Source organism: Anarhichas minor, unplaced genomic scaffold (genome assembly GCF_050575085.1).
Source record: "Anarhichas minor isolate MPS153535 unplaced genomic scaffold, ASM5057508v1 ptg000074l, whole genome shotgun sequence".
Lineage (NCBI taxonomy): Eukaryota > Metazoa > Chordata > Actinopteri > Perciformes > Anarhichadidae > Anarhichas > Anarhichas minor.
Genome location: NW_027466520.1, coordinates 9,245,897 through 9,273,198, shown reverse-complemented (window position 1 = coordinate 9,273,198; position 27,302 = coordinate 9,245,897). Strand labels below are relative to the sequence as shown.

At 42.6% G+C, this 27,302-nt stretch overlaps 1 protein-coding gene across 13 annotated transcripts; it reads left to right on the top strand.

Moving 5' to 3' along the window:
- Positions 1 to 135: 135 nt before the first annotated feature.
- On the top strand, positions 136 to 22,248 carry mtrr (5-methyltetrahydrofolate-homocysteine methyltransferase reductase). Of its 13 annotated transcripts, none has more exons than XR_012949443.1 (17): positions 136 to 261; positions 963 to 1,107; positions 1,304 to 1,457; positions 1,639 to 1,756; positions 1,879 to 2,377; positions 2,456 to 2,569; positions 2,665 to 2,821; positions 3,045 to 3,133; positions 4,999 to 5,179; positions 9,253 to 9,295; positions 11,444 to 11,624; positions 12,171 to 12,289; positions 16,517 to 16,609; positions 17,547 to 17,636; positions 18,473 to 18,597; positions 18,692 to 18,797; positions 20,136 to 20,165. XR_012949443.1 is itself a non-coding variant. In XM_076080856.1 (16 exons), exons 2-15 carry the CDS (start codon positions 964 to 966, stop codon positions 20,005 to 20,007), a joined length of 2,103 nt encoding a protein of 700 aa, XP_075936971.1. In that variant the 5' UTR covers positions 136 to 261; position 963; the 3' UTR covers positions 20,008 to 20,009; positions 20,136 to 20,274. The 13 variants fall into 13 exon arrangements, 6 of the variants coding, with proteins under 6 accessions (XP_075936971.1, XP_075936974.1, XP_075936969.1 ...); XR_012949445.1 differs by having other exon boundaries at positions 17,547 to 18,331; XR_012949441.1 differs by having other exon boundaries at positions 18,473 to 18,797; positions 20,136 to 20,178.
- The last annotated feature ends 5,054 nt before the right edge of the window (positions 22,249 to 27,302 follow it).

The window sequence follows — 27,302 nt, the reverse complement described above, 5'->3', positions numbered from 1 at the left end:
AATTACATATTTAATAAACACTCTTTTACCCAGAATGAAAATACATGATTAACGTAATTTTTTTTAAATGGTTCTTGAAAATAATTTTTTAAAAGCTTTTCATAAAGAATATTCTAACGTTAGAACTGAAAAGATCTGTTTTGTAATGTGGTTCATTCCGATCTCGTTCAAACTCAGTCGGTGCCCAAGATCTCGCGAGAATTTCAGAGATGCTAAAATTCCGTGACTGGGTTGAGTGGATTTCCACAGCTGTTTTGAAAGGTAAAAACACATATCTTGATTTATACCTACTTCTAAATAAATGTCAGAAGCCGTACTTAGTTTTAAAAATGATACATTTGAAAAATGTATGACAAGTGTATGACAAGTATGTATATAGGCTTGAACCCACGCGTACTTCTGTAGCGCTAACTTTACGTGAAAAACTGATGCAATGTCCGGTTACTTTATAGTGGCGTTCAGGGCTGTTGTTAGCCAGGCTTTTCCGTGGCAGACTGTCTGTTACCTGTCAAAATGTACAGTATGTCGGAAAGAAGAGATACCTCTGAAAACGCAGCTCGACAACTGAATACTGGATTTTAAATCACCTCAATAGAAGTTGCGTTGCCTTAGTTCAGCTCTATGTTGTTAACACATGTGTGTGTCTTGCACATTTCTTTCTCTGCTCCCAAAAGACCATGCAATTCCAAGCAATTAGAATTTTTTAAATACAAGACATAAGTAATGATTTAATAATTCTATTACTGGAGTATTTTTTGTTAAGGCACATGTGGATGATTGCATACAGCTGCCTACGTTTTAGGGTCCTGGAGTTGTGAATGGATAGCTCACTGGTACATTTACACAAAACATAGCCATCAAAAGTATCACCTGTGTCCTTTCCTACAAGTCAAAAGTCCATTAAGGATGGTCATTTAATATGTAAATCTACAAATGAAGTTATGTTTTTCTGGATTCTCCAGCATGCCATGTGAAGTGAAGCCTCGGTTTGTGGTTCTCTACGGATCTCAGAAGGGCCAAGCCGAGTCCCTCGCCGAAGGAATAGCTGAGGTGGCCGAGGAGCACGGACTGGTTGCTGAGCTCAGTTGCTTGAGCCACAATGAGAAGGTAGCTATTAAACATTATACGCGTTTAACTTGAAGCAAGAGCTGTCAAAGCCTCTCTTCCACCGCATGGCTGCTGACACACAATAAACACATGGATGACATCTTAATAACTGTGACGTTGCCTGATAATTCACTGGATGTTATTGCATTGATTAGTGGAAACACAACTCACTGGTTAATCATTGAACTGGTTTCAGTACAATTTGGAGAAGGAGAATGCCCCAGTGGTCTTTATTGTGTCTACTACTGGAGACGGGGAACCACCAGACAATGCCCTCCAATTTGTAAAGCGCATCAAGAAGAAGACCCTCTCCACTGACCACTATACACACCTTTGCTATGCACTTTTAGGTAAATTCTATGACGACGGTCTGAGGAAGCTCTTTTTTGCAGTCTATCGGTTGATATTGGGAACTTGATTTGCAAAACATATTTCTATATAAATCATTAAAATGCAGAGCACTGCTGTGTTTGCTTTCTGAGCTGTTGCTGGCTTGAGAAATCTTCATCTGTTTTCCTCTGTCTGCTCCAGCTTTAGGAGACACAAATTATGCAGATTTCTGCAACTGTGGGAAGACAATTGAGCGTCGTCTGCAGGAACTCGGAGCAAAACAATTCTATGCGACGGGATATGCAGATGATGGTGTAGGGTAAGTTCTGCAGCATAGACATCCAACTTTTAGCATTTCAGCACATGACACATCCCCTCTGTTTCTCCCTTTTTCTTTTATTCCACTGCTGTGTATCATTTTGTGGGCTTTGTTCTCTCCAGGCTGGAGGTGGTTGTGGAACCCTGGATTGAGGGACTGTGGAAAGCAATCAAAGGAGCCTTATCAAAAATGGCTTCTGATAAGTCTGACGTTTTGAAAGGAGAAGCAGGGGGACCAAAGGAAACTCCTGATTCATCCATACCGCATGTCCAACTAAACCTCTTGGGAATAACTGACCACCAAAGCTGCGAGTTGATCAAAGCATCCGCAGAAACGCTCTCCAAATTTGCTTCATCTTCTGCTACACAGACTGCTGTTTCTGATCTCAGGCCAGCTTTTCCTGCAGGGAGCCCTGTGTTGGCGTCGCAGTCTCGTGGTACTGCCAGTGTTTCCACATCGGCACCGAAGACGCAGACCGGGAATGCTGGAGTTCCCGGTGTTGCATTGGCGGCCTCACTGACATGCTCCCTCCCGCCGCTGTCTGAGTTGCCTCTTAATGTTCCTGCTCTGCCTCCTCCCTACCTCGATGTCTCTCTTCAGGAGGTGGACTCAGTGGAACAGGTGGGGAAGGATGCTGCTGATAAAAGCAGTTGTTTGTTCCATATTTCAGCCTTCATCTTAGAAAATGTTTTCTTTCAGATTGTTGGACCGTTGAACAAAGAGACTCTCCATGCGGCTCCCATATCCAGGGCGGTTCAGCTGACCAGAGGAGATTCAGTCAAGAGGGCCCTTCTCTTAGAGCTGGACGTTTCTGTAAGTTTGACAGAATAATGTTAATTTTTGACATTTTTTGGAACCTGCAATGTAAGTTTGGATTTAAGATGGATCTTTTTTTTTTTCATTCTTAGGCTCACCCGATGGTGACCTATCATCCAGGGGACTCGTTTGATGTGTTCTGCCCAAACAAAGCCGAGGAGGTGGAGGACGTGCTCCACCGACTGGGCCTTCATGACCAGAGGAACCACCGAGTACACATGTCTCTTAGTAAAGACACCAAGAAAAAAGGTAAAGTGTGTGTGTGTCAGGTGATTTTAACATGCATCCAATGTACTCTTGAAAAGAACACTGTAACATAGCAGATTCCCAACAATTATACAGCACTGACAACACAATATCCCAATGATGGCGGCACATTGCAAACTCATGTTTGCATTTTCCAAAAGACTCTTATGTTTGACATTCATATCTATAATAATTCCTACATTCTTCCTCTCCTTCCTGGTCATAGGTGCCCAGCTGCCATCCTACATGTCCCAGAACATTTCTCTGCTGTACCTTCTCACGTGGTGTCTAGAGATCAGAAGTGTGCCTAAGAAGGTAATTGATGTCTAGACATTGTACTACTGCTACTTACTCTTTAAATTGCATTGGTCAAGCCGCTTTCCAATATGACCCACTGGATATCAGCATAATATGAGGGTGACATGTTCTTTTCCAGCTGGAGCACACGTTGGAGAAAAGTATTGTACTTTATGGAGAAGAGTAATTATATGTTGACACGAATGTTCCTGTTTTATTATTTATTATATTCCCATATTGTAAGATGATTTGCTTACTAAACAGGCATATGGGTACTCAATGGGTGCTTGAGTTTCGGTTCATCTCCGACATTTGCAACGTTCTTTTGAAATACTATTGCTGAAGTGACGGTAGCTAACTTCCTGTACTCCTTTTCCGATTTCCATCTCTCAAGTTATTTACACTTTCATCCAGATTGTGTGCAAGTTAGATGCATTATAAAAAGACATTATAGTCAAACCAAAATGAAAACCATTCATTTCCCTCTGGCAGGAGCTGCATCAGTACTTTACCGCTCTTTGTAAACAGCAGTGTACACTTATAACACAACATCGCTTATATGATGATGCCACACTGCATACTACATTTTATTTTTAAAAGACATGATCTATTGTGTTATTAAGCCTTAAATATATATGACATGCAATACGATATTGCTGGGTTGGTATGGTAAATTAAGAGACAATAGGGAAACATTACTCCTGATTTCTACTGTCTTTTTCTTTTTTTTTTCAATCAGAAAAGCGTTTCAACCTTGCAAATCAAAATGACATCGTGTCAGAAAGATATAGTACATCCTAATTGTAACAGCTGCCATCAGTTCAATCCCCTGCTGTACATAAGACGTGTGCACAGACTGGAAATATGTTTTGTTTCAGGTTAAACTGCTGTCTAGAGGCTTTATAGGTTTTATTTTACATCTGTGTGTGTAATTCAAGCAGTTCATCTGTTTTGCTGAAGCAGGTACAACACCTATACGATTTATATTACCTGATTTAGTTTTTTTAGGATAGTTAGATTATCACCACAGCCTCCTAGTGAGTACAACTCCCAATAATATTCATAACAGCATCAAATACAGAAGGATGTAAGTGGGATGACCTGGAATGCCATTTCTACTGAGACAAAAGTGAACGTTATTACTGAAGCTATTCACAGACTGTATCAGATACAGACACTACGTCTTGATGCTGTTCAAATAGTGTTGAAGTGCTGTCCGTACAGTATGGATCGGAAGATGGGGATAATAATGATTCCAGTGCAAAGCTCTCATAATCTATAATGAATCATTTCACAGAATAGTCGGGATGACAAATATTCCGAAGTTGTGATTACTGTATCGGAGTGCTTAATCGTTGCGCGATGAAGTAAAATAACTCCAAAAGTTGCTCAGGAGTGGCATTTTAATATTTATTCATGATCCTTTTTAATCCTGTAATTTGCATCACAGCCTACAAAAAGATTAACAATAACTGATGAAATACCAGTTAAACAGCAGCCTGTCTCCTGCAAATGTAACGTGCTAATTGATTGCATTAATTGATTTTGATGAATTTGTTTTAAGGATTAAAACGCCGCTGCTAATGTCTCAGTCGCGTCATAAGCGTTTCGAAACTAAATGGCAATTCTATGGGGATAGAAAGTGCATTGTGTGTATAGTATAATGGCCGTGTTCCACAACTGGGCTGCTATCAAGGTCTCCCTCTACAGTTTCTATGCACCGAGAAAACTAACCTTACATTTTCTATAACGTGGCATTGAATCTTTCTCTACTTTAGCGTTAGAAAATGTGTTAAACGCCTCTTCTTTTCACAGTTGTAAATGGAAACATCGCCCCTGACTTCGAGTGACTTAACATCTGATTTCCTGTCTCTCTCTGTCAGGCATTTCTGCGAGCGCTGGTGGAGCACACGGGCGACGGTGTGCAGAAGAGGAGACTGCAGGAGCTCTGCAGCAGACAAGGCAACGCGGACTACAACCTGTACGTGAGAGACTCCAGCCTCAGCGTCCTGGAGCTCCTCGCAGCCTTCCCATCCTGCTCGCCTCCTCTCAGCCTCCTCATAGGTCAGAGCGCCTGCTGTTATCTGATAATCAGCGCTATTGGGTAAAAAAAAAAATCATTCTTGAGAGATGTATTGCATAACGTGAGAACCACCAAGTACAAAATCGGATCAAATATGACATTATTGTTTTGTCCTTTTCCTTCTAATCTTCCCGTCACACAGTAAATGGGTACATTTTATGCACAACAATAATCCAGTGACTAATGAGAAAAACAGGGCACATTTCTGGCACATTTTTTTTCAATTAGATCACACACACACACGCTGCTCTTGCTCAGCATAACAATTTATTGATCATATACATGCGTAATGTTTTGATCCTTCTGGACCAACGGTTTGTCAACAGTTGTCAAGAATTATTATTATAATAGATTCACATATACATGCTTTCATGTAGCCCGACGCAAATGATGAATTGCAGTGATTGACACGAGATTGGGATTTAGACTGCACCTGTACAAATGATCAGTGGAGTAATTTACCTCAGAAACATGCATTTATATTTTGAAAAGATCTCGGCTCATGTCGAGTGTACCTTCTGTATTTTTCAGCTATGCAGATTTGTCTGTCGGGGTCGTTTTCACCCAGCAGGGGTCACTGTAGCCCCAGTAAAGTGAGATTTATGAGCCCAGGCTCAAGGCTGATTTTTGCGAGAGCATTTAATTACACTGAATGGTCCGAGCGTTGTACATCAGAGGGCTCCCCAAAGGATCATCTCGTTTCCTTGTCTCATTGTAAATTCATGTAGCTCCAATATGATTTTTGTGTCACATTTCCTGTGAATATAATGGCAGTATTATAGCTGCAAGTCAAGAGATTTTTTTTTCTCAGTTTACCCATAATTTCCCTCCCCGCTAATAATATTGATCTTTTTTTTTTGCTGTGAGCCAACTGTTGGTAGAAGACTGCTGTGTTCCCCCAGCCCATTAAGATAGCTGGACGGTCATTCAGTATAGATCTAATAAGCTTTGACTGAAACTTACCAGACAGTGAAATTAGTTGGCTGCAGCTTTACATACAAGTTGAGTTGTCCTCTAAAACAGCTGTGTCACAGCTCTTGGCCTCCCCCAATGTCAGTTATTTTGGGCCGATACTTGCCAACCACAGCACCTTTTTCGGTGGTGAACTGATGCAGAAATTGGGAATCGCGCCGATTGCGCCCTCGTGAAAAATGTAGCCTTCAGGACAACAGCTGTTATTTGGGGTACAGGGTGAGCTTTGCAAGGACACAAACAAACCGCGTCGGATCAGTGTGATCATAGCTTAATGGTCAACTCTGACTCGGTGTGTCACTTGTAAAGCACACTGCTGCATCTCTTGCACTAGGGGAGGTGTTTGCTGATCAGAGTTTATGCTGTTATACTCCAACTATAAATAATGAGGAGCGATGTCATCTAAGCCCAGGTGTCTTTGGCCAAGTGCATGCTGGGTATAAAAGTAAATGCTGGATATAAAGTGAGAAAGATGCCTGCATCCCAGAGTCAGCGCTCTTGTTCTATGGTCCACATAATGTGTCAGATGAAAACTTTGGGGTCATTGCTCCAGGGAGGTGAATGCTGTCCATGAGAATCTTTTTCAATTTACTTCAGGGTTCAAATTGAATCGTACCGGGGTGAAGCTTTATTATTATTGTTTTTCTTTAGCTTTATTGTGACCTGTGGAAGGAAGGAAAGTGAATGCGTCTGTATCCCAAAAGGACGGCTCTCCCCCTCTCAACATAAAAGTTTCCCGGTCACAGAGAGCGCACTGCACATCACATATATTCCCACTTTACTCATATAAGATACAATGAAATGCCAGGGAAGACCTATGGTTTTTGGAAACCCACGAGCACGCAGGCCCTTTTCTCAGAAGTAACGTGAAATTAGCATTTGCGGGCTATTATAAAAAGAAAAGAGGAAAATCTTCGCTAGGAGAATTCTTCTTAATGCTTTAATGCCAACAAACCTCCCTAATTCCATCTGCAGCCAACAAAACCATCCATCTATCTAAAGAAGTAAAACTTTTATGCTCATCCACATAGCTATCTCTTTTCTTTTTTTTCACACAAAAATTGTACCTCTGCATATAAATTGCGGCGCAGTGAGACTTTTGAGATGGAATAGATTATGTTGTTGTGCAGTGTGATCGATGGTACCCCTGAAAATGATCATTTGTGAACATAGCAGGGACCCTGGGACTGTGTTTTCTTTTTTTGGGAACAGACTCCTTTTTTGGAAATACATATTTTTTTAAGATGTACCCTCAATCCACAAAACAGCTGCTTTTCACTCTGAGGTTTTAAAAGTGATATATCCTTTTGGATCCAGCAGCAGTATCATCACGGTGCAGTGAAGTGCGATGATGGATTGATTGTCCTCTGTTTCGGACATGAGCTGTCACTCTGTGATAGAAAGGCAACTCCGACACCGTGCAGCTGCACAGGATTGTGTTAATGTATATGATACACCGGCTGACGCAGACGTGTGTGTGTTTCCATTGGCTGCTGATGGAAAGGTTTACTGGAAATGTGGTATGTGGTGTGTGCGTGTGGGGGGGGGGGGGGGGGGGGGATTTTTCCAAACAGATTTTGCCCTTAAGGTGATTACTTGTTTTTTCTTTTTGAGAAATGTTGACAACATGAAGGATTGTTTTCATCCTCCCTGTTGCAGTTTAGTTCAAATTATTTATTAGAATAAAAACTGACTTTTTACTATTTATAGCACAAGCATATAGATTATAACAAAGCAAGGCCAGTGTGTCTAAACATTTAAACATTAGTAAAGCTCTGTGTCATGCCGAACATTTGGTCCATCCCGTATGGGATTATAAGCATCTTTGTATACAAAAGAAAAGCATCGGATATGACATTGTATATACTTCTATATTTTTGTGCTAAATAATATCCTGATACTCTCTGAGGCTTTCTCAAAGCAGCTGGCTAACTTGACAGTTTTATATATGAACTCTGTCCTTGGGGGGGAAAACAAATCTTTATCGTTGAGATGGCCCAGTGAACAAATCTGCTTTTCTTTTTGTCAGATTGACGTACGGTCTAGTTTCAACAACATAACTCTACCGGACACCCAAAGGTCTTCCTTTATATAGATGAATTATAAACAAAACATTTTTCTGTTCCATGTTTATACTGCATCATCTTCGAGGAATGCAGTTTTAGTTTAGTCCGTATGTCATTAGCCCGCCATGCTCTCTAAAAATGAAGTGTTGATCCTTGAGTTGTTTTTCTTTCAGTATCTGAAAGAAATCTAGACGAATGTTTTCGTAGAAGGCTGCTGTTTGGGCAAGGCCAATGTTTTCAAGTGTTTTCATGTATCACCAATTTACAAAAAAAAAACAACCTCTCTCCGCTCAAAGAGATGAAATGGTCGTCAAATTGCGGCGCTGTCTTGCAAACACCCTGAGCTGTTTAGATGTCAGAGAGATCCAGAAAAAAGAGGAGAGAGCAGATGTAGTCCAGCTGTTTGTCCTTTCCAAGCAATTTAGCAGAAAAATGTGTTATTGTAAGGCCCAAGCTGGTTCATGTGGTGCGGCTTTACTTTCCCAGGTTCTTCTGACGGAGAGTATACAGCAAGCACATCACTTCATGCCCACATCTAATAGCTGATGGTGGTCAAAGCGTAGCGAATGGCAAATCTCGGTGCTGCTGGGTGAAAAGTTAACTCTCACTCTTCAAAGTTTTGTTTTTTTCCTGATTTCTCTGACACATTATCCCGATTTCCGAGGCACGGTGCATATTACCCAAAAGAGGGCACCTTCATGGCTGGCATTGAAATAAGGTCTGCATAAGCAATCTGTTTCCCACTGGCTCCACATCTGGACACTTGGGGATTCCATAACCCTGAGTTTGTAATTTCATAAATGTAGAAGTGTGTCCTAGAAACAAGACTGTAACTTGGGGGGTGGTGGTGGTGGTGGTGGGGGGTGGGTGGTGGGTGGGGGGGGGATAGATTGGTAGGTAGGACGTCTCAATGGGCCAAGATGACTTTCACTTATTTTGTCTGCTCTCTGTCATGGGTGTCTGTGTCACAGCAGCGATGCAGCGGGATGATTGACAGCTTTGCTTGCCTTTTTCAGAGCTTTTGCCGAAACTGCAACCCAGGCCTTATTCAGCAGCCAGGTAAGGTGACCGACACGTAGGAGTGGATGTTACATTTTGAAACTGTGCACAAACGTGCTTCTATAGCAATGCTCACTTGGAATAACAAGTACGAGTGTGTGTGTCTGTGTCTTATTCTCACCACGTGAACGTAGAGGCTTCCTACTTTTACTGGTGTTTCCCAGCTGCACAATACAAATGCGCCGATAGTTCACGGAGAGGAATTGAATCCTTGGATGTGTTTCTGTATAAATTAGAACATCTGCCTAATTTTAGAGTTAACGAATCCACGAAACTGACCACTTTTCCGCCGATTCCAAACAACATTTGGGTATTCAAATGTTTGCAATGAGCAGTAAATTACTTTGTCAAACTCTTTTTGTAATTATAATATTTCAATTATGGCATGCTAAGGGAATAATTGATTCATCTCATTTATTTGAAGATGGAACTCTTTTATCATTAAACGCAACGGTACTCCGCTCATTTGTTTCGATATTTTCAAATACCCCTCCCTGATTAATTCCCCTCAGGAGCCTCTGACACAGCTGCCTTCTTACAAACTGGATCGCATTCTTGATAATGGAGAAGATGGAAATCACATAGCATTTATTGCAAAAACATCAGAGAATCCAGACAATGCCAATAGAAATAAACACAAAAAGAAGATGCATACGAATAATGGTGTAATGCTGTTTTTATGTCGGTGGTGTTAGTTTTATGCATATATTCTGGTCTGGTAAGCCTCTAACCTCACTTTGTTTATAACTAATACACAAGACAGTCAAGTGTACGTGATATAACACATATTGATCTCGCACTATTGGCAGCGAGGAAATGCATTGCTGTCCACTGGAGACCGTCTGTTTTGCAACTCCTTCACAGTGGTGGACTGAGCTTTGAGTTTATTATAACATCAAATGGAAGCTTCCTGAATTTGAAAAAGAGTGGCATTATGTGTTTTGCAAATATCTCTCTAAAGTCCGTTATGGATTCCTGTTGTCGGACTGTAAACATTCTAGTCCATGTTATGTTTGCTTTTGTTTAAATCTGTGTGTGTGTGGGGGGGAGATATGAATGCACTGTAAATATAGTGTGGCTGAGCCAGTCTTTGATTTGCTCCTCCTGTTAAGCGAGTACCCATTAGGCTTCCTTCAAAGTTCATGTGGAACAGCAACATTCTGTCAGAACTTCTCTGCTCCTCCCATTAGTCCCTCACGTAGCTGCTCATGTGTGTGTGTGTGTGTGTGTGTGTGTGTGTCTGTACGTCTGTGCAGAGAGACAGGGGAACGGACGAGAGAGATGGTGGCTGTAGTTTATCGGATGGCGGAGAGACATTAGAGGCCTGCATTATTGATGCTGCGGTCAATAGAGGTCTCCAGTGGCCCACAGGAGCTGGAGAGTGAAGGATGAGAGAGTGTGAGAGTTCTTCAGCCGGCAGTTAGGACTGGAACGGAGAGGAGGGACGGGCCGTGCTATTGAAGCAAGACAGACAGGAAGTTATTTTTAATACAAAAAAATCCCAAGCAGTATTTTTTTAGTCTAGGATAAAGCAGTCTCTCTCTCTCTCTCTCTCGCTCTCTTTTGTACAAATGCAATCTTGACCAAAACATTGACAATTCAATTGTTTAAAAAAAGATATTGTAACAATATCCACTTTTATACAACACAGTGTTTAATACCATTAAGTTTAAAACTCCATTGAAGAGAACATGACTAGTGTTTCTTGATGAAGGGGTACTTGAGCTCATCCGACAGTGCTGTGGCGCTACATCAGAGAGAAAAAAATATTTCATAGATCATGATTTAGCACATTTTAATGACATGTCCACATTTGTAATTGTCACATCCATTGTCAGTGTATCCTTGTGACTTTGATCAGCCCCTTTAATGATGTTTTTCTGAAGGTGGTCTGTGAATAATTACTCGGAGCATTGTTGTCTGTTCTTGAGAATTTATCCTCCCTCGTGATGCCTCTACCTTTCTGGTCTGCCTCTGCTTCTTTTTGTGTTTCACTCTATTGTTCACTTCATCTCTGCGTATCTCCCTGCTTGCCACTGTCTGTATGCCTCACACACACACACACACACACACACACACACACACACAGACACCCTATTGTTTCCTTCTGTCGCTGTCGTCCTCCATCTAAAACTTCCATTTCTCTAGCTCCTGTCTTAGGTACCCAGGAAAGCTGCATTTTGTCTTCAACGTGGTAGAGTTCCCAGCATGCTCTGGGCGGCTTGCGGGGAGGCGAGGCTTGTGTACCGGTTGGCTGTTTGACCTCATCAACCCTGTCCTGGTTTCACCTGAGAAGGAGGAATCCTCCAACAGCCCTGCTCTGCCAAAGGTAACGAGTACACTGGAAATCGGAGAGCTGAAACTGGATTGTGCAAATCTGTGAACTCTTGGTCTTGGCTGATATATAAAAGTGCTCTTATTTATGAGAACAAGTGTTCAGGTGCTGTACTAGTTGCAACCAAATCCTCCTCCACCTTATTATGACATGCCGTCTTTGTCTCGAGTTTTGTTAAAACATAGATGCCAGGAAAACTGTGCGGTGTCTCCATGAAACTGCTGAATTCGAGGCATTCGGGAGTTAACCTGTTTCTACTATATGTTTTAGGCAGCTCTGGAAATTCACTTTTAATGTGTGATTAAAAAAATAATGAGCTTTAGGCCCGTTGTGCGTGTGGTTGATTAAAAAAAAACGTAATTAAAAGCAAGTAAATCCTTTCTACCACAGACTCTATGGAACCCATGAGTTTTCCCTATTAGTATGTCTTAGAATATTAAGTAGATCAATTAATAGATTGGTCGGCCCACAGTGGCTTCTCAGCTTTGTTGTAATTACTCTCATTATTTTAAATGCTTGCTAATGACCTCTTGACTGTAGATCCATGTGAGTTTGAGACCCAACTGCTCCTTTCGGCCTCCCTCCGACCTGTCGGCGCCCTTCATCATGGTCGGACCGGGGACGGGAGTTGCCCCCTTCATTGGCTTCCTCCAGCAAAGGTATGGCAAATGTCACAACACACTAAGATATGAGCTTTTATCACAATACGTGACATTTTTATCAAGTAAGACAGACTTAGTGGGTGTTGAGATTTCCCGTTTTGCAAATGTCTCCCGTCAATGTTCAAATGATCTTAAGTGCATATCATCTATGCATGTTTTTGTGTAATCTGCAGAGACAAATGAGACTCTACTCAAAGCCCAAAAACAAGTCCAAGCCCGTCCACATCTCATAATGCGTGCCATAAATCTAGCGGCCAGGGCCGCGATCACGTCGGGGAATATTTCCGATGCTTCACTCGTCTCAACAGGAATAAATTAAGCCCTCTCAGATGCACAAGTTTATGACACGGGCTCTAATGAAGAGCCAGGAGTCAAGGCATCAGATGGAGCGTTATTGATTTGGAAATAAAAAGCCCAGTAGGTGGTGGCCACGTTGTTGGAGTAAATCATTGCTTGTAATTGCTGATGAGTTGGTGCGAGGATATTGACTGTTAGCCGAGTGTGTGCGCCGTACTTCTCTCCGGCTTGTTAAACCGTTGCCGGCGGTGTAAATCCTCGAAGGGTTCTATCGTTTGGGAGAAAACGTGACATTTTGTTTAATTTTCTGAATTGATGGCTAAATCAAAATTGCATGATGATGACCTGTCAGAAGGGTTTAATGTGACCGAAGCTGATGCCCGCGTGTTGAACCAACCTTTCTGAGTCAGATTGACACGTCTAACTCTTGGGTGGCTTGGTATAAATGAGGTTATGCCCCAGTCAACTCCAATTGTCTCTAAAGGCCCCGGACGTCTGCTCTGTTGTGGCGGCCGGCGTCAGAGGGTGATTGCTCTGAGAGATGACACGGCGGCGGATTCCGGGGCAGGACGAGCGGTCATGTGGGTTGAGAGGTGTTTGTGCCTTTTGGGATGCAGGAGCACTGAAGATGGCACACTTTTTTCTTTTTTTTTTTTGGACCGACTGTCACACCACTTGCAGACAGACTTCTCTTCTTGATGATCAAGGTTGAGCCAGAGGGACAGTACTCTGGGTGTAAGGCAGTACTATGAACACATCAGTCTTACTTTGATCCTCACTGTGGTGCCCAAACAAATCTAAGATATCAAAGCACACATTTGTACAGACCTGTTTGTCAGTGCAAGCTAAACACTCAGACGCTGATTACATTTACAATTCCAACCTCCTGTCAAATGCATCAATGCAGATTTCAATGTTGGATTTTATTTCTATTAAATTTTAAATATATTTTTCCTTTTCAAGAGTTTTCTGTTGGAATACAAACTCGTGTGAAGCAGCTCGACAGCGTCCTCAGTCATTTCTCCCTCTCTGTGTCTCTCATCCTCTCCCCTGCTAGCTGCGTATTTTGCTGGAGGATTAAAAAAAAAAAAAAAAAAACCTGTCATGGTGGGCAGCGTTGTACACAATCTAACTTGAGATTCCAAACAAAGCCTCGGTGGCTGCCGCTGTGCTGTGATGGGAGATAACAATCACCGGTTTGTCAACGGGACGCTGTATCTGCCTCGAGGCCCCGGAAAGCAACAAAACAACACGAGGACACTTCGATCTTCCCACCTCCTCCTTCCACCCTGCTGTTAATCGATGCCGTACTCATTTTCTATGAACTTGTATGAAGTAGAAGACGCATCTCTAAAGGTCAGAGGCTCGCTTGGTGGTACCGGGAGATTTTAATACGCCCCCCCAGAAGTCCGTTATTGATCGCTGTGGAAGGATTTCACGGTGAACGTGATTTTCAGTGTTTCTCTGTTTAGCTGGGAGCAGTGACAGTTAAACAAATACTGTATTTTAACTGAGTGGTTAGCCTTAATCTCCTTAACAGCTCTTAACAAGCTTTTCTTTTGGAAAAAAAATCAGTTTGCACAGTTTAATATTTAGGATTGCCAGCAGGCATACTTGGCAGCGTCAGTTTGACAACTTTTATTGAAGTTTGCACGAACAAACGTTGAGTTTCTATTTATCAGTCTAACCAGACAGCTGATTCCAATTAGGCTACGGCATCTTGCTACTCGGCATTGTCCTGTATTATGACAACACTTTGAATTCAGCACGTAGAATGTATGCGGCTGTAATTCTGCAATGTAATTTCAGTGATTAAGCCTCAAGCTGTTGTTGTATTCGGGCTTTTGTTTTTGTTCTAGTTGTATTTTTATGCCTAAAAAGCTACTCAGCACCTCTTGCACAACGCTGCAAGTTGGATGAAAGATATGAGATAATTGGGATGTTTACCAATTCTTCACCCCCCCCCCCCCCCCCCCCCCCCCTCTCCTGCTGATCATTTGAATGGCACTGAAAGGCAACCGCCTCTGATTTCGACCCCAAATGGAGTGCTCTGTGGATTCTGCCTCCCCCCTGGGATTGCATTGCAGGCTGTTTATAGTGTGGGGATGTGATGTGATTTGTATTCAGAGAAAGGCGCCGGTGTGGTCTACTCAGAATGGAATCCAGGTTTTTCATATTGGTATTGATCCCTCCAGGGCAGGCGAGAGAGAGAGAGAGAGAGAGAAAGAGAGGAGGGGAGCGAGACGAGCCCACTAAAATGAGTCTACTCGGGGCTGTTTGCAGATCAGAAAGAATCTCGTCCAGGATGCTAATGGATGGGATCTGAGCGTTTGGATCAAGTCAGCCAGACAGCTCTGCTACCGGGCCGCAGACGGAAAGTTCAAACAAACGGCGTTTTTATTAGCTGGTCAACTTGTCATCTAATTAATGAGGATGAAGCTTTTAGTATTTACAATCAGACTTTTTCTTTTTTCTTTCTTCACTAAAGCTCCGAAATCAGTGGTTGGTTGCAGCTCTATACTAATCTGATCATTATAACAATATAGATAATAAGTATATTAATCCTTTAGTATATTAAATGTCAGACAACAGGGAAATTGAAATAATGTTTTTATTGTCTAAGTTGGCTTGCTCATTTAAACCCTCTCTCTCCGAGTGGAGCACAGGTCATCCACAATTGTTCTCCACCGCTCTCGTTTTTCGCCCGCTTTCTCCAGTTTCATCCAAGTGTGCTTTGTTTCCTTTACCTGCCTATTAACCTCCTCCAGCTGTTTCCGGCTCTCCCTCGTCCCAGTTTATTTTGCCAATGTATCTTCAAGATACACTAGTGTGAACGGAAACTTGTTTAGTCATCCCTCCCAAATGAAACGCATTAATTCAACTTTAGTTTCACTCCACATTTTTGCTGAAGGGGGAAAGTCTCTCTGTACTTACCTTTTAAAGATGGAGGGATGGAGTTTTAGTGAGGCAGGAGAAATCTTGTGTCACAAAACCATATTAGACACAAGTCATTTTATATGTTAAAACATCTGGAGGGGATATTTAATTCTTTCTGTTTCTCAAACTGATCGGTTAATCGTTTCGGCAATAAAGTAGTGTTCTTTTTTTTTTATGCACCATCTAGCTCCACCACGCATAGGAGTTGGCTGCCGTTTTAATTCTGTAACTGCTGGAAAACACAAAGCATTATTCAGTCTGCTGGTGAATAGCAAAGGGTGGTGTTCAGGGGAGGCAGCACCTTATCCTCGGAGTGCAGCAGCGCAGCACAAAGGGCCCAGTCTCAATGCCTCCCTGTGGTATTCCTCAGCCCCCACGTCGTGGTCGGTCACCTCAACACCCGTCTCTCTTCCCTCATCGCCCTCTCTCCCCGGCCCCTCCCTCCCTCCAGACGGGGGTAACGGATAAAACCAGTCACCTGACTGATGGCATCATGAAGGGTTGGGGGTCAATGGTTATCTGGGAGAGAGCTGTCACCTTTTGCAGCAGGTGTGCGGCACAGATACCGGCATCTTCAGAGCCGCTTTGTGCCGCTGCGTTGCCATCGCCTGGCAAAGGATTCTGGGAGCTTCGCCAAACTCCCAAACCACAAGAGGAATTACTTTTGCCGGAGCAGTTCTTTTGCACTCGAGCAAAGTTGGACACAGACACACGCACGAGCGTACGCGAAACACACCAACACATTCATTTCCAGTCGCTGTTTATAGTGATGGGATCTATCCTTCTGTTTGGGTGCAATTTAATAATACATATAATGTCCTCGCTGCAGCACGTTTTCGTGCATTAGGCAATTTTGGCACTCGAGTGTGCTGTCATTGCAAACAGTGCTTAATGGTGTCACTACTCTTCTTTAACCTCTCCCTCTCCTCCATCTGGTCTGGTCCGCTGTTGGTATTGATTGACCGCTAACATCCGTTGTTTGACTTTCAGAGAGCAGGAGAGGAAGGAGAACCCTGAGGCCGTATTTGGTGAGACCTGGCTGTTCTTTGGTTGTCGCCACAGAGACAGAGACTACCTTTTCAGGTAAGCTGTGTTTCTTTTTCCACTTCGTACTCATTTATTGACATATTCTATACATACTTTGTTTAGCCCTTCGTGAGTCAGATGTACTGTACTCCATACCCACATCCTTCACCTTCCTGCCACTAAATATTACATATTGAAACATGTTGAATGAACCTGTATTCATAAATGTAGGCTTTTCTTCCACACATGAACATTGTGGACACTCAGCAGAAGGATGTATTATAAGAAGGGCTGTCACGATAAATAAATCTATTATAAATCTTGACGATTAATTGCGACTTCCGATTTGATGAACTATGTTACGTGACTGTTTAGTATGGTTGGGTTCTGATGGGCATTTCTTTTATAAATCCAATTCCAAGTTGATAGAATATCTGGATTTGTGAAGCTCAGAAGTTAACAAATCTCTCATGAATCCTTTAAGTGTGTATTGTGAAAGCCAAAGGGATCACTAGTGATGAACCCACAGTGAAGTATTATTACCCACCTCTCAAGTTCCCCCTCTGCTCTGTTGAGCATGATAGCATCCTTCGGGCTAATGCTTTTGGTTTTTACGGCCCACGACTTTACTGTTGTGGTTCGCGCTGTGCTCTCATCGGCATGGTTTCTAAGTGCAGCAGACAGAAAAGCTAGCTGATGAACATAGCGGATCAGTTAGCCGCTAAGGTGCTGCAGACTTTACCCCATGGGCTGGTGGGGATCGAATAGAGCTAAAAGGAGAGTGAATATTGGACTTACATTTATCAGCCGACTCCAAATGAATGCTAATTTTCCTGCATGCGTAAAAGCTGCTGTTTGCAATTGTGTCATTATGAAAAAAAACATTGAATCCAATTAAATTGTACTAATGTTATTCTTTGATTGCCTTCTTGTTTAATTAAATGATTGTACACCGACATCAACCTGTGAGTACATCATCGCTCTGATCATTTAGGTTTTTTCTGCCTTCGCTTTCTCTCGACTGCACGCTAATGAATCGGCTGCTGCTAGAACCAGCGGCACGCACGGACTCGATGCCGGTGCGGTGAGCGAGTTCTTTTTCCGGATTAAATAGTTTGAATGGATTAGCATCCCTAATCACACAAGAATAGATCACAGGGGATGTTGTTTGTTCCCCCTTTAGTATTATACCAGCTCACAGCCAGGTGCCAGGCGCTGGTGTGCTCACAGTGTGGGCTTCTCCGACGAACGAGCCCACAGTGTTGACCAAAGCGATTAGTCTTCGTTTTATGAGCCACCCATGAAGAGTTTAAATTTAAATTTAAATAGGTTAGCAGAATAAGAACATCATACCTGCAGCTGAATTGCCTGCCTGCATTCATCTCTGCTGGATTTCACTAAAAGTAAATGCAATTTGATGCCTGGGATTGCCTGGGAATGGAGAACCCTGCTTTGCATAGTTTGTAGCTTCTTTTATTTTCTTTGAAAGAAATGTTCAACGTAAGTCATAAGTAGTGAGTACAGCAAATATGGCTTTTTAGGCTTTTCAATATTACAAAATGTCGAGACAGGATGTGACCAACGTTCTTGATAGTGTTCTGAATTTTCAGCAAAAAAAAAAAACGGGGCTTGCGATGCGCCTCAATCAGCCGCAGCACTTAACATCCCTGTGAGAGGTTGATGCCAATCTGCCTGCTTGTCACATCAAACATTTTCTCCCCTCTCCTCTCCGCTGCACTCGTCCTTTTCTCCTCCCTCCGATCTCTCAGCGTCTTCACGGCAAGTGATTTCATGCTGTAAGGGAAACATAACTGGGAGGCCTGCTGGGTTCACGTTAGGGATTTATTTATTTATTTTTTAAAGGTCAAAGTTGCAGGGCCAGTGCACAGAATAACCATCTTGGCTCATTTTCAACTGCAGACCCTGGGCAGGTGGAGCTGACGGCTCCAAAAGACACATGAAATACATGAAAACAGGAACAGCAAAACCCATTTCATAAAACACGTGAAATACTCAAGCACGCTTCAGGTTGTGAGTTTAGAAAGGTATATTAATCCCCAGTGTGGAAACTCATTTGCCACCAAATCAACTAATTGTTTTTTTTAACCATGATTGTTGATTGTTTCTGCTTTATGAAAGCACTAAGCGGGGGAGGAGCCCAGCCGTGCAGAATCTTCTCGACAACCTTAACTGTGAGAAGATTTTCCCAGCTCAGTACATCATGATCTCTTTGGCAGTAACAGCGGTGAGAGGTGTTTGGCTTCCTGGCAAGTACCTTGAGAGCCTGGTGGTCGACTGACCGCACAGGTTTGAGTGTTGTACAGGAGGCTTTGTGCCCAGCTACTCACGCAGTATGACAAATGTGACACAATCTTGGCATTGAAAAACAGTGTTGCTGCCACAGGCTTGTGTGTGTGTGTGTGCGCGTGTGCGTGTGTAAACACACCAAGGAGTATGGCTCATTTTGGTTCTCAGAAACGCCCAACGGTTTTGTTCTTCTAACAAATCAGCTGTCCTTTGTCATTCTCCAGTTTTGACTCACAATATTATCAATCGATGATTATCAAAATTAAAACGTCAAAAAAAACAAGACTCCGCCATCCTTCTCCTTGTGACTCATGCTGTTGCGCTCTTGTTCAAACAGATTTTTTTAGTCACGCATTTTGGTCAAAACAATGAAATTTCTTTTCTTCTTTCTTTTTTAATGATTTATAGTTTTTTGTTTTCATGACAGACGAGACCAATGCAAGTATTTCAATTACAAATGACAATATCAAGTTGACATGAACAATCTGAATTAGGGATGCACCGATATCACCGGGTGTCGTACCGATACAGTGCTCATTTATTTGTAAAACTGCTCTGATACCACCCCATCAATTAGTTTAGGTGAAAGGTCAGCTGTGGGTTTCCGCCAGGAAGGAAATAAAAACCATAATAAGCACGCACACACACACACACACACACACACACACACACATACATATATATAAACAATTACATTTCTTTTAATGACTCCATCTCGAATCAAAGGTTAGACAGTAAGCATCCTAGCAAACGCAACAATTCTGGATGTTTCACATAGAAGTTCCTTTTAGTGTTTACACCGCAGTGTCTGTGTGTTATAGAAAAAATGCCTTATTTTAGTCTCGGGGTTGCTGCAAAACACAGACCCCCGAGGCGGAGACCTTCACCCATGATCTCAGAGCCGCGGCTTGTTACGAGTGTGTGTGCGTCCGTGTCTGTGTGTTTTTCTGCTCATTCCGACTGCTTAACTTTAAACCAGATGCTCTGAGCCCCAGTAAACCGTACTCCCTCACCACCTTTCCTCCTTCCTTCCCTACCAATAGCACCCCAGGCCCTGTAAAAACACTGAGGCGGAAGAAGGAGAAGTTGGCAAGCAAACCACCGATAGGGAGCAAGGTTACACCCAACTGCAAGACTGGGAGGATTGATTGTAAAGAGAAAAAAGATGCTTATAACAGTTACTAAAAGTTAAATTAGGAACAGGCTGTACGAAATTGAATTGACAATGACCTTAAAATGTTTGGATATGTCTCTGCAATCCTTCTGCTTGTTCCAGAGAGGAGCTGGAGGGCTTTGTGTCCAGCAGTACACTGAGCCATCTCAAGGTGTGTTTCTCCAGAGATGAGGAGGAGGAAGAGGAGGAGGAGGAGGAGGCCACAACCTCAGCAGCACGACCCAGATACGTGCAACACAACCTGCTACGTAACAGCCAACACATGACCGACATCCTGCTCAAACAGAACGGTTACTTCTATGTCTGCGGGTAAGACTGGCACTGATGATAATAATTCAGGTGTACATTTTATTTTTTTAGTGACATTTGTGTTGTTTTTTTTCACTCTGCATTACATTTATCCCACTGTCCTCCCGGCATGGTTGTGTCATGTCCCGGGCTGACCTTGTATTCAGTGTTTCCACTCACTCGCAGCTCTTTTCTTTGCATGCCCGGTCTGTTTTTCCAATTTCTTTCTTGAGAGTGCGTAGCAAAAATATGCAGTTTTGCAGAGTTCAGAACAGACTCTGGAAATACTTAATGGTTCTCTATCTTGATGCGCAAGTGTGGTCGTTGTTTGAAACAAGAGAAAGCATCTTACAGAGGTAAAACGGATGGTACTGCTGACCTCATACTGATGCAACATCTTGTACAGTTTGTAGCAAATATAGTGTGTTTTTTTTTTTCCCCCATGTCACGACAGTCAGTACAAAGACAAGAAGCAAAACACACATCAGGCTTATAACAAGTCACGTCATGTCCACTTGTATGGATAAAAGAAAACACCTTTTTTGCTCTCTCGTCACTGCCAGTGATGAGTAAATTATCTTTGAAACATCAGAACAGTGTGAATTCCTCAGAGTCAAAACAATATCACTTTAGGTCCACAGGACCATGAATCTTCCCCGATATGCTGCCACAGCAAAAATATGGGCTTACCGCTGTGTGTGTATATATATATATATATATATATATATATATATATATATATATATATCTCTCTCTTGACTCAAAAAATGTCTATTGATTGTATTGCCCTTTCCTCTCATATATTCATACTCCTTTCCTCACCAGAGATGCTAAGAACATGGCTAAAGACGTGAACAACGCTCTGATGGAGATGATCCAAACAGAGCTGCAGGTGGACCAACTGGACGCCATGAAGACACTGGCGGGGCTGAGAGAGGAGAAACGCTACTTACAGGACATCTGGGGCTGACAGCAGATGACCAGATGAGGGCATTTTGCAGCATCCACTCGGCCTTTTTTACAACTTAAAAAAAAAATAAAAAATCAGCATGCTCAGCTGTAACCTCTGAAACCGTAAAATTGTGGATGCTGAATCCCGGAGGTAGTTTACACCAGCCAATGCTACCTAGATGGAATTCACCATGCTGACCCGGGGATATCGGTTCACTACATCATCTTGGGCTCTGCTGTTTGAACAGAAATGATCTTGGTCAGGGCAATAGAGCTGGAGATTGGTCCTGCAGTGTGAAAATGCTTTGAGTGTAGACAAGCCTCCTCCGCTCGTCCTGTCTGGGGAAAAGGCATTTACTTCCATCGGTTTGCGATGGAGTGATTTTGATGAGACTGGGGGTGGTCTGACCTAGATGGAAAACCACACAGCAATCTGTAGCCCTTTACCAACACACACACACACACACACACACACACACAATGTGCTAGCCAGACCACCACGATTTACCTCTGAAGTCATCAATAAGCAATTCTTTTAATTTTTTAAGTTGGTTTTATGGTTTTACTTTAGTATTGTATAAACATCATCATCTTTTCATCTAAACTACTCAGGAAGTAGTTTACTTTTTATTTTGTTTTTAAGGTAATAAAGACAGATTTTAATGTATGCAACAACCCCTAAGGACAAGTCACATTTTCAAGTCCTTGGAGACGATGACGGTTATCACATTTGTCATTTTACTGTGTGCAGAGGGCGTGATTCTCAGTGATAATGTGCAGCTCCGACCAGAGCGATTTGTTTAACTGACTTTGTTTGTGCTTCTCTGCCACCACATACTGAGCAGGCTGCCAGTTTGGAGACCGTGAACTTTTCTAAATCCTGCAAAACCCAACTAAAATCTCCCAAACGGTGGTTAAAACAAACACAGCTGTGCCTTGTGTCATCAGGAATTAAACGACATTTCAGCCGAAATTATTGCCGTCTACTGTTTTCCTTTAATTGTGCACACAGGTGTGTCTGTGGATGACCTTTCACACGTGTATTTGAAGTGTGTGGGTGTGAACGAGCGCGAACGGAAGCTCAGATTGATTGGATGTGATTGTTTTGTATAACTTTGGAGATAATTTGATTGTTCAAGGTGCCTTTGGTCGGAAGATGAAGGCGTACTCTGCTAATTGAAGGCTTTTCGCAATGGGCTTCTTAGCACAGCGCGGGGCCCTAGAGAGGGGCTTCTCAGAATTAAATCTTCTAACAGCAGTCTTTTTATTTATCCTCTTGTAGGGGGGGGTTGAGGTAAACATGTTTACAATCTCCGCCGCCTTCACCGTAGATGACACCCCCCCCCCCCATTCGCTACATTTTTGAGTGGCGTAAACAAAACATCTGCTGTCGCAGAAAACAATCCCCCGGTAGTGAATAATTGGTTTAATACGGCGCTGTCCTTGTGTTTGTCCAGGCGCAGCTGGCTGCACCTCCTCGCCCTCATCTCTCTGTGTGTCTCGCTGCTGCGCCAGGTCACGGGAGCGGAGGAGGACAAAATCAAAATAACGATGCTCCTAACGGCACCACCGGATCTCCTCTCGCACCCACACGGACACGCATGATACATGGCCTCCATTTAATGCAAGACTCCACAATTTGTTGTTGAAATTACAACAACTTGCATGCTGTAGGAAGAAGGGACGTTTCATCTTAAGTGACATGAGCTTGATCATTATTAGTGAATCATTTTAAAACCTTGGAAGTACACTGCTCTACTGCCTTTATTTACCTGCCCTCATCTCCAGTTAATAAATGACCTGCCTCCTGCTTATGTCACCCTGTCCGGCAACCACCCAGGACTGATGAAGTTTTAAATTATGTCTTCATAATTAAAAAAAGGTCCACAGTGGCGGTTTTGTCCCGCAGCGAAAAGCAAAAGACGGGAATAAATCAGAGCGCTGGAGGTCAGTGCGACCGCAGAACAGTAGCACCTCCGTGATAGATACCCCTTGTTAAGAATGGCTTAAATGAAGCAGAAAGATGTGTGCTGAAGATAATGACTCTTATTACGGAAGTGTTGAGTGAGCCAAGTGGGGAGATGCACTTCATGTCAAATGAGCTCGGAGATTTTAGAAAAACCTGCCTGCTTAACATTCGACTTCCTGGTGCAGAAAGTACAAGTAGCGATGATGAGGAAAGTAAGTGGAACCTCCCACACTCTTCCCTCCCTGAGCTCTGCAAGCTGTGTGCCTTAATTGGAGGACTGACAATAAGTTCAATTCAGTTGCCTACGGTGTGTGTGCTATGACTGCGGTTCTAATGACGTGGTGGTAGTTTTAGGAGTAAATGACAAAACTTTGGGAGACTCAACTTTGCAAACATGCATGCAACTGTCTGTGTGCGAGCAGCAGAGGCATGGAAGGTAATGGGGGATGCATATTTTTTCCAGGTCATCCACAAAATATCAGTTTGAATGGAACGCAATGTCTCCGTTTCAATAAAATCTGACCAAAGATGACAGAAATAGTTTATCCATCTTTTGCGCAATCTCTGTCTTGGATTCCCAACATTAGTTTCTGTTGGCAAGATGTTTCTCTGAAAGCTTGTTCTACTTGCATTAATCAGCAGAAAGCATCATCTTTTCAAAGTTCTTCGCCTCACCTGTGTTTTATCATTTTAAAAAGGACACCTCCACTCCGTCTCTGCCGTTCTCAGTCTGCCGCCAATGACCCAAGAATGTCAACTCAGCTCTTTTGATGTGGCATTGATGACTGGCCTGCAGAACGCAAACCTACACAGAAGACGCATGGAGAGCCACAGTCGGGCCTGCTTTCCAGAGTCCCAGCTGTGCACAAATACTTTAACTTCAGCATCTGTCAGGAGTGCTGGAGGAAAATCTATGTTTTTCTAAAAGAGGCGGCAGCACTTCTATTGAGTTTCCTGTTTTCACTGCAGTGATATCAGTGTTGTTCTGGTCTCTGTTTATTGATGGAGCAGGAGAGATACCCCTGCTTCCCATTCGGCAGAACAAACATTTGCTGTAATTGATGCTGGCAGAGAGGAGAATGTGTTCAATAAGAAAGTACTGTTCTCCCAGAGGGTTTAAATAATCATTTCTGTAGTAGATTAAACTGGCCAAGGAAAGAATACTGTAAAAAAAAAAATATCAGAATAAATGTAGAATCACTGACATTACGACAGATTCAGGTGCTGCTTTTTCAAGTGAATTAAGTAGAAACTGCTTGGCTCATCAGATGTATTAATGATTTCACAGCGATGGATGCTCTTTCCGTCTCCATTAGTCAAAGAAATGTAAAAATTGGTCGGGCTTTTTTAAACTTGCGATGGATGAACACTTAGCAGAATTTATAGCCTCCTCAGTCCTCAGCCATAATGGCTTATGCAAATTGGAGGTTAAGTACTGAGTTGAGATTGTTCAGTACAAAAACAAGATGCATGTACAAGGATGGATGGATGGAAGGATAAACTGTGTGCCCTTGACATTTGTCTTTATCTGTTGTGTAAGATGCGTAACGTGTGTCACCATGGAGCTTAGTCTAGAAGTCCTAGATACCTAAAAACGCACACGAAAAGGTTAATGTGAAAATGACATGTTCTCCATATGCTTTGTCTGTTAGCTTTACAATAATTGTGGAGTTATATATACAACAGATGTGGGTGTGAACTGACACTTTATAATTAAAGGGAAAAAAAGCTCAAAGTAAAGTTCTAAGAAAGAAGACAAGCAGGGGGTTTAGAGGATCGCTGTAGTGATACTTCATTTTAGAGAAATGTATCAAAGGAATCGTACTATGAACACGAAACGAATGCCATTTCTCTCATTGTTTTTCAATGAGGATGGGCTTCTAGTCTTCACAAGTCATGTGAAATTTTAATGACAGCGTTTTCACCGAAGTCTTTTCATTGTCCTCCTGCTGAAACTCTACTGGCACCAGTGACCGTCCTAATCTTTACCCAATGCCTGATAAGCAGCCGTGAGCTGTCTGGTGAGTGCGCCTCATCAGTGGCAGATTAATGTCCAGCTGTACTCCGTGCACCACGCTGTGAAAGAGATGAACAAAGAGAGGCCGAAAGTAGAATGACATTGTAAAGAGGGAAAGATTGACAGTTAGTGCCTGGAAATTGGGTAAAATATAGAGAAGGAGCAGAGATTGAGAGAGGCGTATACGAAAGCCATTTTCCTCTGAGGAGAGCAGGATGAACAGATAAGGGCTGGTGAGGATAGAACAGGGACTGACAACAGGAGCAGGCAGGAGTGCAGCGGCAGGATGTGCAAGGTCCCTGACTCTGAATTTATTACTGTGCTTTCTGTGCAGTGGGAGGTGAACCAGGGTGAGTTACAACATCACCTGACCCTATTTCAGATTTGACTCCCGCAGAGATAGCCTCAGTCACCCAAAACACACACACACGCACACACTTTTTGGACAGCTACACCCCAAACTGGTGGTTCTGTTACGTAACAAGAGTCCAAGAGCAATGTAAAAAGTTCATAACGTCATCAAGCACAGGATGTGGAAGAGAGGTGATATGTAGTCCCCCGAGGCAGGGGGAAGCATTTAGGATGTGTTTAAAATGAGCAACTGTTTGCGTGATTAATCATCTTCTCATATTGTGCCGAGCATATAATGGGACAACCGGGATTTCGCTCAGTAATTACTGTTTTATTGAAAAATCTATATGTAGGAAGAATAATTACAGGCTACAGTATGAAATACTGTTTGTTTTGCAGTATATCACTGTTATCAATGCAGCAGCACATTTGCTGTTCATTTGAGGGATTGGGCATTCAATGAATTTGATATGCAGAGATCTGAGATATAGACGTGTATTAAAAGTGGAGATTAAAAAACAGCTTAACACCACAGGGAACACAAACGATAAGTGTCATTTTTGTATAGTCTTAATCGTGACACATCAAAATGTAAATATCCAATGAATGTGTAGTTTTATTCTATCCATAGCACAGCATTTCAATCAAACTAAATAACAGGCAACTGTCATGGTTGTGAAAGAGGTCATTTTGCATGCTGATGAGAGAGCAGTTATTCCTAGTGCCGTTGGTTAAGCTACTGTGTGCAAATGGGCGCATGTGTGCCTAAGGTTGCCTACCCCTGGGTTAAATGATTGCCTATTTGCCGTTTCTGCTGAACGCTCGGTTGGTTGCTTCAGGAAGAGACTGCTGTCAGCCAAGAAATAGTCTGAATACCGTCCCCCACCTGTTTACCCCTCTCTGTTTGTTGGACAACCATCTCCTGGCTTCAGCTTCATTTACCAGACATTTGATGTTCATGGCTGCCTGACAAAAGTAAAATATTTTCTCCTGTTTTAGTTCTCTTTTGGTCTCCGCCAACTCCAGAGTAGCTCTTTAGCTGCTAAGTATTCCACTCTTTTCTCCAGTATTGTATCCAAACCCAACCCACTTGACGTAGTAAGGACATAAACACAGGAATACATAAAAGCTACCCTACATACGAATGCTCCTAACTCCGGTACACTGTCCAGACTGACCAAGTGAGCGCCTTCTCTCTGAGAGCAACGCTATGAGAAAACCATTTGAGCATCAAATTACAGAATGTATCGACGGACCAAACAATTGCACACCCACGCACTCGGTTAAGGATCTCATTTTTCCAGAGAAGCATTACACCGGAGTTTGATCCAGAGCCAGTGATTAAACAGAGCTTACACATGGCAGTTTTCTTTTTAGGGCCATTTTAGTGCTATAATACACTGATACGGCTGTTGCTAAGTAACTGGTACAGCAAACTAATCTTTTCATCGTTGCAGATTAGAGAGAGCTTCAAAATTCGCAGTGAACACATCTTAGTTTTAAAGTATGTGGTAACACGCAAGTGTGATATAATTTAGAGAACAGTGATGTTTGAAGAAAACAGGAAGGGCACTTTCCTAAGAGGCACCCCGCTAGTAGCTCTTCAGTGAAGAGTGTCAGCCCACTTTAAGGTACGCTTGTAACACTTGTAGCGCTGGATGATGTTTTCTTTTAATCAAAGGGTGAAATGAAA